Raw genomic sequence first — 14232 nt, 5'->3', positions numbered from 1 at the left:
ATATGTCTCTGGTGGTAAGCGCCATCTGCCCCTTAGTAAGTTTCCTTAAGAGCGGGGTTTCATTAATAGCATCTAGCAATAATAACTCCAAAATAGTCAGCATTTTGGAGTTATTACCCAGAATGAGGACACTCTGGGGCAGGTACTTTTCTGAGTTTTGCTTAATATTCATGTTGATGGTGTACTTAGCTATAGTTACTCAGTAAATATTTATCAAAGATCTTTTAAAAAACTATTAAAGATATAAAAGATATTCAGGAAGAAAAAATTACAGTTTCTTCAGGACTTCCACCGAGATGGAGGCATAGGTGGAAACCCTGTGCATTCTTGCACAACCAAGTCTAAAAACAACAAAGTTTTAGCAACAAAAAACGCAGCCAAACCACAAAAAATTGAACAAAACGGAAGTCCGAAAATAATGAACCACTCGGCCAGACCGGTAAGAGGGGTGGAGCCAGCAGCGGAGTGGGTCGGGCAAAAGAAGATCCCCTGACCCAGGTGTGTAGGCAGCCATGGGCGGATCCCAGGTGTGGGGTAGCAATGGGTGGACCTAGTGAAGGTGCAAGGCAGCAGGCTGACCGTGGTCACATATTTGCGGGCAGATACCAGCGAAGGAGCGAGCAGTGAGACAGACTGGGAAAGCCCCAGTGGTGGGAAGCAGCCCCCACATACAGCATCACAAACCAGCAACCTGGGTGGCCCTGCCCTGGTGAACACCTAAGGCTCTGCTCCTCATACGTAACAGGTGCGAACAGATCAAAACATGGCTCAAGAAGAACTCAGAGCCCCAGAGCCAATAAATCTAAGTGAACAAGAAATTGCCAAACTGCCAGAGGCACAGTTCAAAACATTGGTAATCAGGATGCTCACAGAACTGGTTGATTTTAGCCACAAACTAGAGGAACATATGAAGGCTAAACTAATTGAAATGAAGGGAAATGCACAGGAAAGTAATAGTGATGGAAAGGAAACTGGGACTTAATTCAAGGGAGTGGAACAGAAGGAAGAAAAAAATGACCAAACAGAAAAATATGAAGAAACAAGAATTCAAAAAACTGAGGAGAAGCTAAGGAACCTCCAGGACATCTTTAAATGCTCTAACATCTGAATTATAGGGGTACCAGAAGGGGAACAGAAACAGCAAGTGGAAATCTTATTTGAACAAATAATAAAAGAGAACTTCCCCAATCTGGCAAAGGCAATAGACTTCCAGGAAATCCAGAAAGTTCAGAGAGTCCCAAACAAGTTGGACCCAAGAAGGAACACACCAAGGCACATCATAATTATATTAGCCAAGATTAAAATGAAGGAGAGAATCCTAGAAGCAGCAAGAGATAAGGGGACAGTCACCTACAAAGGAGTTCCCATCAGACTGTCAGCAGATTTCTCAAAAGAGACCTTACAGGCAAGAAGGGGCTGGAAAGAAGTATTCCAAGTCATGAAAACCAAAGACCTACAACCAAGATTGCTCTATCCAGCAAAGCTTTCATTTAGAATGGAAGGACAGATAAAGTGCTTCTCAGATAAGATCAAGTTCAAGGAGTTCATCATCACCAAGCCATTATTATATGAAATGTTAAAGGGACTTATCTAAGAAAAAGAAGATAAAAAATATGAACAGTGAAAGGACAGCAAACTCACAGTTATTAACAACCACACCTAAATCAAAAGCAAACTAAGAGGACAGCTAGATCAGGAGCAGAACCATAGAACTGAAGGTCATATGGAGGGTCAGCAACAGGGGAGTGGGAGAAGGAGAAGGGGGGAGGGGGAGAAGGTACAGAAAATAAGTAGCACAGACGATAGGTAGAAAATAGATAGGGGGGAGGGCAAGAATAATATGGGAAATATAGAATCTAAAGAACTTGAGACATATGGTCATAAACTAAAGGGGGGAATGGTGGGGGAGGGGTGTGCAGGGTGGAGGGGAATGAAGGGGTGGAATAGAACAACTGTAATGGCATAATCAATACAATATATTTTAAAAAAAGAAAAAATTACAAACCATTATTCTAATGAATATAGATGTAAAGATCCTTAAGAAGTAGTACAAAATTGAATCCAACAATATATTAAAAAGACCAATATCATAACCAAGTGAGGTTTATTCAGGAATGCATAAGTTAGTTAAATGCATAATGTTTGAAAACCATTCAAAGTAATTGACCATTATTAACAATATTAAAAAGAAAAATCCTATGGTCACTTCAACAGATGCAGAAAAAATTTTAACAGAATTTAGTATCCTTTGGTAACAAAAAAAAAGTAGCCCAGGAAACTAAGAATATAGGGAAATTATGTCCTTTATCTGATAAAAAGCATTTACTGAGAAATCTACAGACAGCATAATTAATCATGAAAGACTGAATGCTTTCTTCCTCTTCCTGAGACTGGGAACAGCAGCCCTGACTAGCGCGTCTCTCTTGGTTGGGCATCTTCCTGCAAATCCAGGGTCACCAGTTCCCTGCATCTATACTGCACAGGCCTGGGTTGAGGGTGTGGTCTCCAGGCAGGTGTATACGAGAGGCAACCAATCAATGTTTCTCTCTCACACCAATGTTTCTCTCCATATTTTCCTCCCTCCCTTCCCCTCTCTCTAAAAATAAATAAAATCTTAAAAAAAAAAAACAGATTCAGAACAACACAAGGATGCTCATTTCACCATTTTAAGTCAACATTGTATTAGACATCCTAGCCAGAGAAATAAGGCAAGGGAAAAAGTGCACTTTGGAAAGAAGGAAGTGAAACTCTCCATTAGCAGACAACATGATTACTACATTTAAGTTTATTCTTAAGAAATCTAAAACAAAAAAAGGGGTGGGATAAAGGGGAAAAATTGGGAAAACTGTAATAGTATAATCAATAAAAAATGCTTAAAAAAACCAGAAATCTAAAAACAACCACTAGAACTATAACTGAATTTAGCAAGATCACAGGATATTAAGTCAATATACAAAGCCAATTATATTTGTCTGTTATAGCAGCAAACAACTGGAAAATGAAATAATTCTATTTACAATAGCATTAAAACCATAAAATATTTAGAAATACATTTAACAAAATATGTAGAAGACCTCTATGCTGAAAGCTACAAGTTAAAAAAGATTCAAATAAATACAGCAGTACGAGTATACAGTGTTTGTGCACTATAAAACTTAAGGTTGTTAAGATATTTATTCTTTTTTTTTAAGATTTTTTATTTATTTATGTTAGAGGAGAAGAGAAGGAGAGAGGGAGAGAAATATCAATGTATGGTTGCCTCTCATGCATCCCCTGCTGGGACCTGGCCTGCAACCCAGGCATGTGCCCTGACTGGGAATCGAACTGCGATCCTTTGGTTCACAGGCCTGCGCTCAATCCACTGAGCTACACCAGCCAGGGCTAAGATATTTATTCTTTATAAATTCTACAGAAATTAACAGGATGATTATTAAAAAATAACTTTATTTGGGGATAATTTGAGGTTTACATAAAAATTACAAAAATAGTAGAGTTTTTGTATACCTCTCACTGAGCTTCCTGTATGTTAACATCTTACATATACTAGCGTACATTTGTCAAAACTTAGAAATCAAAATGGTACATTACTGTTACTTTATCTGGATCTAATCCAGGATATGACATTGCATTCACTTGTTGTGTCTCCTTAGTCTACTTGAGGCTGTGACAATTGACAATTTCTCAGTGTTGCCTTGTTTGTTTGTTTAAAATGAGTATGACTGTTTTCAGAGGAATACTGGTCAGATGTTTTGTAGAATGTCCCTCATGTTTTTCTCATGCATAGACAGGGGTTTGAGTTATGGGGAGACATACCATAGAGGTGAAGTGTCCTCCTTATCACATACCAGGGGGTACATGCTACCAACATGATTTATCTCTGGTTATGTAACCTTGATCACTTGATTTAACAAGCTGGGTTTTTTTCTTTATCACAATGAAAAATCACAATTTTGCTATTTAGGTCACACATTACATCTTGACACATATTGTTTCTTCCGAGCTAATCAAAGGGTGCGAGGCCACCCACCAGGGCACCACACAAAATATGGAACGCATCATGAATTTGCAGGTCATCCTTGCCCAGGGGCCATGCTAATCTTTTCTGTATTGTTTCAATTTTAGTATATATGCTGCCAGAGTGAGTACTCAACAAGTTGGTTTTTAAATTTATGTGGAAATTCCAAGCGTCTAGAATAGCAGAAACAATTTTGAAAGGTAAGAGTTGAGCTGTAGGATCTACATCACCTGACTTCAAGCTTTACTACAAAGCAATAGTAATCAAGACAGTGCGAAATTGTCATAAGGATAGACAAATCACTGGAACAGAAGAGAAAGTTCAGAAAAAGACCCACACTGACATGGTCAATCAATTTTAAACAAAGACATAAAAACAATTCAGTGGGGAATCGTGCTTTCATCAAATAGTGTTAGAACAAGTGGGTGTCCACTTGGAAAGCTGCCTAACATGGCCGAGTTTGTGAGTGGTAGGGACAGGATTCCAAACCACACTTCCCGGTTACTGTGTTATAAATTTTAAATATGAATTTATAATCACTACATATAGGCCACAATATTTTTCTGAATCAAATTTAATTTGAGGCCATACTTTTCAAAAATGTCAATGTCATGAAAGAAAAGAAAGGCTGATGAAATGTACCTTATTAAAGGAGACTAAGGGCACAGGGCACGTAAACAAGTGCATTGCATGGTTCTGGACTGGATCCCGGATCACAAAGACACACTAAAAGTTCACAAAGGACATTATTATAATAATTGGAAAATGATATGGACAGCATGTTAGTTAATAGTTTTGCGTAAATGTTAAATTCCCTGAATTTAAAAATTATACTGGGGTTATGTAAGAGCATTTTTTTTTAAATTCTTAGAAGATAATTATTTCGAGGTGAAGGGTCATGATAACTGCAACTTATTCTGAAATGATTTAACATTATTAACAAAAATAATAAACACTGAAGAAATCAAATATGGAAAAGTATTAAGAACTGGTGAATCTAAATTAGAATTATACAGGAGTTCATTGTATTATTCTTTCCACTTACCTGTTTGAAATTCTACTGTACAACAGAAATTTAAATATTAATTAAAAAACACTTTGATCCTAATTCCACTGACCATGATTGTGACAAATTCAGTCTCAGGCATTTATGGGGGTGTTCTCCTCTCCCCTGGGGTTCTACATGGTACAAAACATTCAGGAAGGGCCCTCAAGCTTTCAGCCCACATTGGTCACTGAAAGGTCTATTGTATTGCAGAGCCGACAAGCCTCCAGGCTAGGGCTCAAGCTCGTCTGCTGGCTGGGAGTCTTGGCACCGAGAGTCCAATCTCCCTGCATGCACCACGTAGTCCTCCCCCTCCAAGGCCCTGTCACTTGCTCAGATCCCTTTGAGGAAGCTTGTGGCATCAGTACTACTGGAGGAATCCCTTCTACTTTTCTCTGAGAAAGACCGATTTTGCTTTTGTGGTATTCCATGTATATTAACCTCCTCCTTCTGTTGCTGAGTGTTTGTTCCAGGCTATCCTCTTGGGGCCTTAAAAAAACACAATGGGACTCAGTTTCCTAGAAGCGGAAGTAGAAAAAGAAATGCTGTGTAATTTTACTAATACATTGCATGAGCAATAAGTACATTGCATTGCATATCTAACATGCTTCAAAAAAAACTTCAGTGTTTTGTGGGGTTTTTTTTTGTGTGTGTGTGTCTTAAAATGATGTCTTAGTATTTCTCATGATTCTGTTGGTTGACTGAGCATTTCTGCTGATTTAGCTTTACTCACTCATGTGTTTGCATTCAGCTGACAAGTTGATTAGGGGGTGGGCTCAGCTGAGACAGCATTTAAATGGCTGGCTCCTTAATCCCAGGCTTCTTTGCAGCATCATGATCTTGGGGTAATGTCCTAAGATGGTGGAGATGGAAACTTTAAGGCCTCTTGAGGTCTAGATTTTGTAATTTGTGCAGCACCACTCCTGTTACAATCTCTTGATGAAAATAACAAGGCAAGCCAAGAGTCAAGTTGAGGAAGAGACTCCATGTCTGGAAGGTAGGGAATCTGCCCTTTTAACATAGTCTCTTGAAGGGACTCATATACACCAGAGGTGTTATGTGTTCAGAGCTGTTTCTCATTGCATTTGGTACAAGTCTGTATTTGTAGTACTGAGACTTATATACTGCATATGTAAATGTTTTTTGTTTATTTCAGAGGGCTCACCTATCCCTAGAGCTTATCACACCACTTGTGACCCAGTAAATATTTCTAAAATGAATGCAGATATTTGAATCTGCATTCACAAATTGCAGATTCCACAAATTAGAATTTGTGGTATATCCTAAGAATCATTTGGGTTTCTTCTTATAGTTTCAATCTAGTAAGAGAGATGAATGTGGAAAGTTATGATTTTAAAAACAGGGGTTTCCTGAAACAGTACTATGCTTAAGTAGTATAAGGTGATGGAACCATTGGAGCTCAGAGTGGTAGGAGAGTTTGTGAAAAAGGAAGAATTTGGGGAGGAGCTTGACAGGGGAGTAAGCATGGGAAGGAAGAGGATATCTTAAGTGGATGAGCCTGGTATGACCACAGCTGTGAGTTTATTACCAGCAGGTTTAGAAGTCAGTGACTGGTGCACAAGGCTTATAAAAGGGAATGATGTAAATTAGTAGTCAAGGAAGTTGGGGAGGGATTGTGGAGAGCCTTGGAGAGTGATTTGATGAAACTATTTCACCACGAGCAATCCGTCTGTTGTAATGGCAGTTAAAATGATTAGCTCACAACATTGCACATTAACCAAACTTGGAATTCCAAAATGCTGGGGACCTCCAGCCCCTGACAGTTGAGGCAATCTCTATTTTAGAGAACATAGAAACAAACTTAGTGTACATATATTCTGATCACCAAAGAATTCATTAAAAAAATCAATCCTCCCTCCAGTTTTATTGAGATATAATCGACATATGACAAAATCAGGTACTTAATAGCAGCAGAAACTTGGGATATTCCACACTCTACTCTTTACCTTGTCCCAAGGCTTCAGGCCAGCCTGTACACCTTTTCTAACACCGCCTTTTCATTTATATATTGACTGCTATGTGCCAGGAGCCCTGCAGATGCCCTCTCTTATTTAATCGGCCACATTTCTCTATAACAATGATTTTCAACCTTTTCATCTCATGGCACACATAAACTACTAAAATTCTGCGGCACACCAAAAAATACTATATTTTTTTCCAATCTGACAAAAAAAATTGGTATAATTTTGATTCATTCACACCAGATGGCTATTGTTGTGTCCCTATTTTTTTTAAGTTTGACAGTCTAAGGGAAAAGAGGTCAGTGCCTTTGACTAGTCAGCTCTTACATGTTTTAAAAATTCTTGAGGCACACTGGTTGGAAATCTGTGCTCTATACAGTAGAAGTTTTCATGCCCATTTGACTAGTGAGGAAACTGACCCTTAGGGGGGATTCACCTGGTCTCATGCAAAGTAAAAGGACGTAAACCTGGGGCTAGAATGCAGGCCGCATAGGCGGTGGGGGCAAATGAGCTCATCACGACTCAGGGAAGAGGAAAAGGAAAAATGGAGACTCAGACCCTTCTTTCAGGACTTTGCAGGTCTGCACGCCAGTGAAGGGGAAACTTCAATTGCGTGACATCAGTCGACGAGTCCCCACTAGGCACCTTTCCAAAATCACGGTATCTAATTGGCGAGATTGGAGAGCATGGGTGACTCTGATTGGCTAGGTGGACCTCGAACCAGGCCCACGTACTGACGAACAGTAGGGGAGTAGGCGGGACTTGAAACTGAATCCCTTGTCTCATTGGTAAAAAGAAAATGAACTAGGAACTATTCGGAAGCATGATTGGCTGTTGCCAGGAACCCTCCAACTGCCTTATGGGTCCTGGTTACGGAAGCCGGGGAAGGCTGAGAGCACAGTCTACCTGAAGGAGTTAGCTGCCAAAACGTGGATAGAAGTGTAGAACCGGTGTCTCAGGCCTAATGGCGACTGTGGGCGCAAGCGGCAACGATGGGAAAGGGCAAGGGGTGGAGACCCCTGTCACCTATTTCCGTTTGGAGGAGGTAGCGCAGCGGAACACCTCGAAGGAGACGTGGCTGGTGATCCACGGGCGAGTCTACGATATCACCCGATTCCTTAAAGAGGTGGGGTGAGGGGGGGACCCGGAGGTGGGCAGCCCCTTGGAGCAGCTGGGTGAGGGGTGGTCGGGCCCGGAAAGGCCGAGAGGCTGTGTGTTAGGAGGGAGATGATGTCTGGCTGAGGGCGATCAAGCCTACGAAAGGGGCCACAGCTGTCTCAGGGAAACTGGGGTGGGGGTTACGCATGCCTGCGTTTCCAGTCAGCACTAAATTCTGGTGCTTTTAAGTAATAGCCTGTGTCAGTTATGTATTGGGCGCTTACTGTGTGCTAGGCTGAACACTAAGCCGTTATGATCTCCATTTTAGTGAAAGGATAACGGTCTCAGAGAGACTGAGGACTCAAGATCACACACTTAACATTCTAGAGTCATTCCAACCTAGTTTCGAAGGGCTCCAAACCTCTGCTCTTCCCACTCTGCCTTCTGAAGTAATTAATGCCTTTTTTTCCCATTTTCTTGATAAGAAACTGGGGTTCACTGCTCCCTCATTATGTTGCGTTTATTTTTTTCTAGTTTGAGTTGACTTTGAGGCCATAGGGTCATAGGCTAATCTGACCCTTTTTGGTTCTTTGGCCATTGACTTAGTCATCCTTTAAATCGTTAAGGTGTTACATTAGACTTCATTACATAAGTTCTTTTCGGGCCATGGTACAACTGATTTTTTTTTTCAATTTAAGGAAACAGGAAAGACGTTTAATTTGTTTAAACTAACTTTACTGAGGTGTAATTTGCATTCAATAAAGTGTGCTCAGTAAACCGTACAGTTTGATGAATTTTGACAATGTATTCACCCAGGTGATCACAACCTCTTTCCACCACTCTGTAAAGTTGCCTCTTGTTCATTTGCAGTCATTCTCTCCACCCCTAATCCTTGAGGCTTTGATATGTTTATGTATGAACATTTACTATATATTACATATTGATTTGTATCATTTTATTTTTGAGTAATATTGATAGATTAAGAACCGTGTGGTTAATTCCCTGGAAATATTTGTACAATGTAACCTTATTGTAACTGAGAAAAAATTCCACTTCCATTCTTTCTCTGAAGTGAATACTCGTATACAAATACATAAAAAATATAAAAATATTTTTTCTATGAATTTGGGGTCTAGGGCAGAATTCTCTACATCCTGGATCATAAATCCATAAAAACTTTTAAAATATAAAATTTCCAAAAAAGACATTGTTTTTAAATCTTCCTAGTGGCCAATGAGTTAGTATCATAAAGTTTAGTTGTATAATGTATGACATTTTATGTTTTAAAAAGTACTCTTTCATTATTTCATCCTAATATAACTAGCTGAGAGTGCCTTGGATGGTGGTGATCCTGTTTTTCACAGGGCTACAAGAAACAGGTTCAGAGATTTTGGTCATTGCAGTTGATCAGTGGAAGAGTCTGGTTTAGGTAGATTTTTGTCTACATAGATTTCTTCATATTTAGATTTCTCTTGTCTCCATGGTGATACTTCAGAATTCTAGCCTTAGCTATGTCCTTTGGTGTATGCCTCATAAATAAGTTTCAGTTGTGGGTTGCAGCATAGTTCATAATGACTAGGTAAAAATGTGGTTTTTTGGTGGTTTTATTGTCCCCAGATTTCTCAGGAACATTCAGTGCTCTTAGGGGACATTAATTCAAACTTGAGTCATGGTTGCTAACCTGGTTTACTACATGCTGATAGAGCCAGTGACATCGCAGGTGTGCCAAGGCTTCCCTTGAAACTTGAGCTGTGGATCTTTACCTGCAGTTAGTCATTTGACTTACCCATTCTGTGGTTTCTGCCCTGTTTTCCTATTCATTCCAAGCCTATTCATTCATTCACTCTTTCATATACTATGTGTGTGCTATGTGCCTGGTACTGTTCTAGGTGTTGAAGATACCACAATGGATAATTGAACACATGCCTTCATGGAGATTACAGTCTATGGGAAGTTGACAGTAATTAGAGTAAAAAACTAAAATATATGCTATGTTAGGTAATGGTAAGTGCTAAGGAGAAAAATAAAGCAGAGAACAGTATGTGTGTATGGAGTGAGAGTATGAGGATGATGTGTTGAAATTTTAGGTATAAGGCCAGTGATGGCCTTATAAAGATGACTCGAGTAAAGGCCAGCAGAAATTAAGGGAGCTAGCCATGTGGATATCTGCTGGAAGAGCATTTTTGGCAGAGGGAGCAAGTTCAAAGACCTTGAAATAGGAATATGTGTGGTGTGCTTAAGGAATAGTGTGGAAGGTCATAGTGGCTGTATTGCAGTAGACAAGTTCAGTAGACGAGATCATGATCAAGGGATAGCAGATCAAGTTGTAAAACAAACTTTGCAAGTTTTAGAAAGGATTTTGACTTCTGTTCTGAGAAGGGAAACCACAGTAGAGTTAAGGAGTGACATGAGGTAACTTAGTGGTTTAATAGTACCATCAGATTGCACCCTTGAGAAGAAACTGCAGGAGGGCAAGGGCAGGATTGAGAAGCCGTGTAGTGAGGAGGCTAGGTAAGATATGGTGTAGCTTGGGCCAGGGTGGTGAGAAGTATCAGGTTTTGGATGTGTTGTAATGGTGGAGCCAATAGGATTTAATGGTGCATTGGATTTAAGGAGTAAGAGAGAAAGTGTCAAGGATGATACCAAAGATTTTGGCCTACAGGTCTGGAAGAACAGGGTTTCTATTAGTTGGGAAGGACTTAAGGAATTAGGTTTGTTTTACCACCAACTTCTTTCACATTTTAAACATAATTTGGAAGGATTAGGTTTGTGATATAGGGAAATTAGAACAGTTACCAATTTTCTGGAACTCAGCTTATTTTAAAAAATTTTTGACTATGTTATACAGTATACAGTAAAAAGCCTTCCCTTCTACCTAAAGTTGACTAATACTGTTTGTATATCTTTCTGGAGTTTTGTTTTGTTTTGTATATATAAGCAAAAGTGAACATAGTCCCTCCGACTGTTTTTTAACACACAAGGTAGTATACTGTACACACTAATCTGTGCCTTGCTTATTTACTTAACTGTACATAGAGAAAGAGGTGGGAGGAGAGAGAAAGAGAAACTTTGATGTGAGAGAGTCATCAAATATCAACTGGTTGCCTTTTGTATGCACCCTGACTGGGTAATCAAACCCACAACCTAGGTATGTGCTTTGACCAGGAATTGAACCAGTGATCTTTTCATGTCCGGGATGCTGCTCCAACCAAGACACCTGGCCAGGGCTAAAATGTGCAGATTTTATATGGAGAGTTCACTGAGTTTTGACAAGTCTCACCCATGTAATCATTATCCCAGTTAATACATAGAACACTTCTACGGCCTTTGCCCTCATGCAACCATTGATTTGATTTCTTACACTAGAAAACTACATACACTCTTTTGTGTCTGGCGTCTTTTGCTTAATAGATCTGTTTTACATAGGGTTTTTCTGTGTATCAGCAATTTGTTCCTGTTTTTTACTTTTTATTTCATTGTATATTCTAAAACTTATTTATCTATTAATCTATTGATTAACATTTGAGTTGTTTCCATTATTTTGGCTATTATGAATAAAGCTGCTCTGAACCATGTGCAAATTTTTGTTTGGATATTTGTTTTCATTCCTCTTTTGTAAATATCTAGGTGTGAGGTTGCTGGGTCATTTTTTTAAAAACTTTTAAAGCAACAGCCAGACCTTTCCCCAAAACGTCTACATTATTTACAGTCCCACCAGTAATATATGAGTTTTCCAGTTTCTCCACATCATCATTGACACATGGTATTTTTCATTTTACTTTTAGCCATTTCAGTGTTCCTAGTGGTTGTGTACTGGCATATAATTAGGGTTTTAACTTGCATTTTGCAGATGACTAATGTTAAGTATTTTTATGTGCTGATTGGCCTTTTGTATGTCTTTGTAAGGTGTCTGTTCAGTCTTGCCCATTTTTAATTGGGTTGTTTGTTTTCTTATTGACTTCAAAGTGTTCTTTGTATATTCCAGATGCAAATCCTTTCAGATACACGTATTGTAAATATATTCTTCCAATCTGTATTTTGCCTTTTCACTTTCTGAACAGTGTCTTTTGAAGAGAATTTTGGTAAATTGTATATATGAAATAAAATTCTAGCCCCTGCCAAGTAGCTCAGTTAATTTGAGCATTGTCCCGATACATCATGGTTGTGGGTTCAAGCCCTGGTCAGGGCACATTCAAGAAGCAACCAATGGATGCAGGGATAAGTGGAACAACAAATCGATGGTCCCCTCCCTCCCTCTCTCCCCCTTCATCTCTCTCTCTGTAAGAAAAAAATAAACTAAAAAGGAGTTCTAGAGCCTGGGTGCTAGCTTTGGGTTTTATGCCTGGTTCAGTTTCCTACTTCACCACTTAATAGTTATGTAACCTTGGGCAAATAAGCTCTGTAAAAGGCCCCACCCATCTATAAGATGGAGATGATAGTACCCACTTCACAGGGTTGTTATTGGGAGAGCTAATTTAGTTAATATATAAAGACTTACCAAGGTTCCTGGTATAAAGAGCTCGGTATCCCTGGCTGGGTAGTTCAGTTGGTTGGAGTGTTGTCCCGATATACCAGGGTTGTGGGTTCCATCCCCAGTCAGAGCACAGACAACAATCAACCAATGAATGCATCAATAAGTGGAACCAACAAATCAACAAATTGATGTTTTTCTGTCTCCTTTCTCTCTCTCTCAAATCAATCAATAAATTTAAAAAACAAACAAACAAAAAAACCCTTAAAAACAAAGAGCTTAGTAAAACTTAGTGGTTTTATTATTAATAAAATATATTTCCCAGAAGCATCTTTTGAGTGCTTACTAAGTAGTAGATGCTGTGGAGATTTAAAGGTGAATTAGCTGCCTTGGATTTGCAGGGTGAGATCTGTGCACAAGTAATTGCCATGCAAGGTAGAGTGTGGACTTGTCTCCAGAAAGAGTGGGAATGCAGGCTGTTTGGTGCAGCCCTAGAATAACCCTGCAAGGGTCAAGAGTTTGACTAATAACAATTCTTACTGGATTTCACCAAGGCTGATCAAAAGAAAGTGCAGTTTTACCTATCTTGTGGAATTAACAAATCTATAGAAAGAGTACTATCTTTCCTTGAGCAAGTTCCCAGTGGTCAGTACTAGGGAAGGCTAGGAATAAGAACAAGGTGTGTGAAATTTAACCTCCAGTACTGTCCTGGTGAGAGGCCCTGATCAACAAATTGATTTTTATTTATTTATTTTTTGTACGTGGGCATGGGTGAGCACATGCCAGAGGGGGAGAGAGGACAGGTGGGAAGGAAGGAGGGCAGAGTGCTCCCTAGATTTAACTTTTTCAGGTGCCATGCTTTGTTCTGGAATATAGCCATTAATAAGACAGCCATGTTCCCTGTTCTTATGGAGCTTGTAGTCTAGTGGGGGAAGAAAGACATTAAATAGGTAACTGTAATTGCAATAAATAAATACCATGAAGGTGTGTAAGGAATTAGGAAAATATATAGCAGTGGAACCTGAGGTGGTGGGAATAAGGGTGTTAAGTTATGTTTGGACCTGCAGACCTGAACTTCAGACTCTGGGCAGTGGTGACTTTGCATAGGTGACACCCTGTTTTATACTAAGCTCTTTATAACCCAAATACCTATGAACCTGCACCATTTCTTCCTGTTCACCACCCAGGTTTATCATCTTTCTCTGCCTGTCTGTCAGACTTTTTTAGGAAGTGGTTTTTGTCCTCTCCAAAATTTTAATCTTCATATCTTACTTTGATAAGAAGTAAGATCTTACTTTAGCCAGGTATTCCGCCAACCTGGCTAAAAGGTCCTTTTCAGCACTTGGCCTAATCTTTCAGTTTCCTCAATCTTGCTTCGTGTTTCTAGATTACATTTTCCCAGTCATGCGTCTTTAGCCTATCTCTGTCGTTACATTTTTATTACATCAGTATGGCATTTCCACCCACAGAAAATTTGTGTTTTTTCCCAACAAGATTTTTATTCTGAACTGTTATTCTTCACCTTCTCTTTTCTGCCCATCTGTCCCCTATCCCTTCTGTAGAATTAGTAATCTGGAAGTATATTTTCTGTTAGTAATTTGTCCTCTTTTTTTCTATATTA

General features: G+C 39.3%; 1 protein-coding gene and 1 non-coding gene across 2 annotated transcripts in view; one reads left to right on the top strand and one right to left on the bottom strand.

The window, feature by feature from the left end:
- Window positions 1-4039: 4039 nt before the first annotated feature.
- On the bottom strand, window positions 4040-4146 carry LOC119061959 (U6 spliceosomal RNA). The gene has a single exon (XR_005084889.1). It is a non-coding gene; the product is annotated as a U6 spliceosomal RNA (small nuclear RNA).
- A 3753-nt stretch (window positions 4147-7899) lies between these two features.
- The window catches only part of LOC119061835 (cytochrome b5 type B), a 30786-nt gene continuing 24453 nt past the window's right edge, over window positions 7900-14232 (top strand). The window contains exon 1 of the mRNA XM_037162533.2: window positions 7900-8168. Within this exon, the coding sequence (XP_037018428.1) occupies window positions 8007-8168 (162 nt within the window). The 5' untranslated portion in view covers window positions 7900-8006. The remainder of the gene's footprint in view (window positions 8169-14232) is intronic.

Source organism: Artibeus jamaicensis, unplaced genomic scaffold, assembly GCF_021234435.1.
Source record: "Artibeus jamaicensis isolate MK-2021 breed Jamaican fruit bat unplaced genomic scaffold, CSHL_Jam_final contig_464, whole genome shotgun sequence".
Classification (NCBI taxonomy): Eukaryota; Metazoa; Chordata; class Mammalia; order Chiroptera; family Phyllostomidae; genus Artibeus; species Artibeus jamaicensis.
This window is presented reverse-complemented; position numbering and strand designations above follow the sequence as displayed.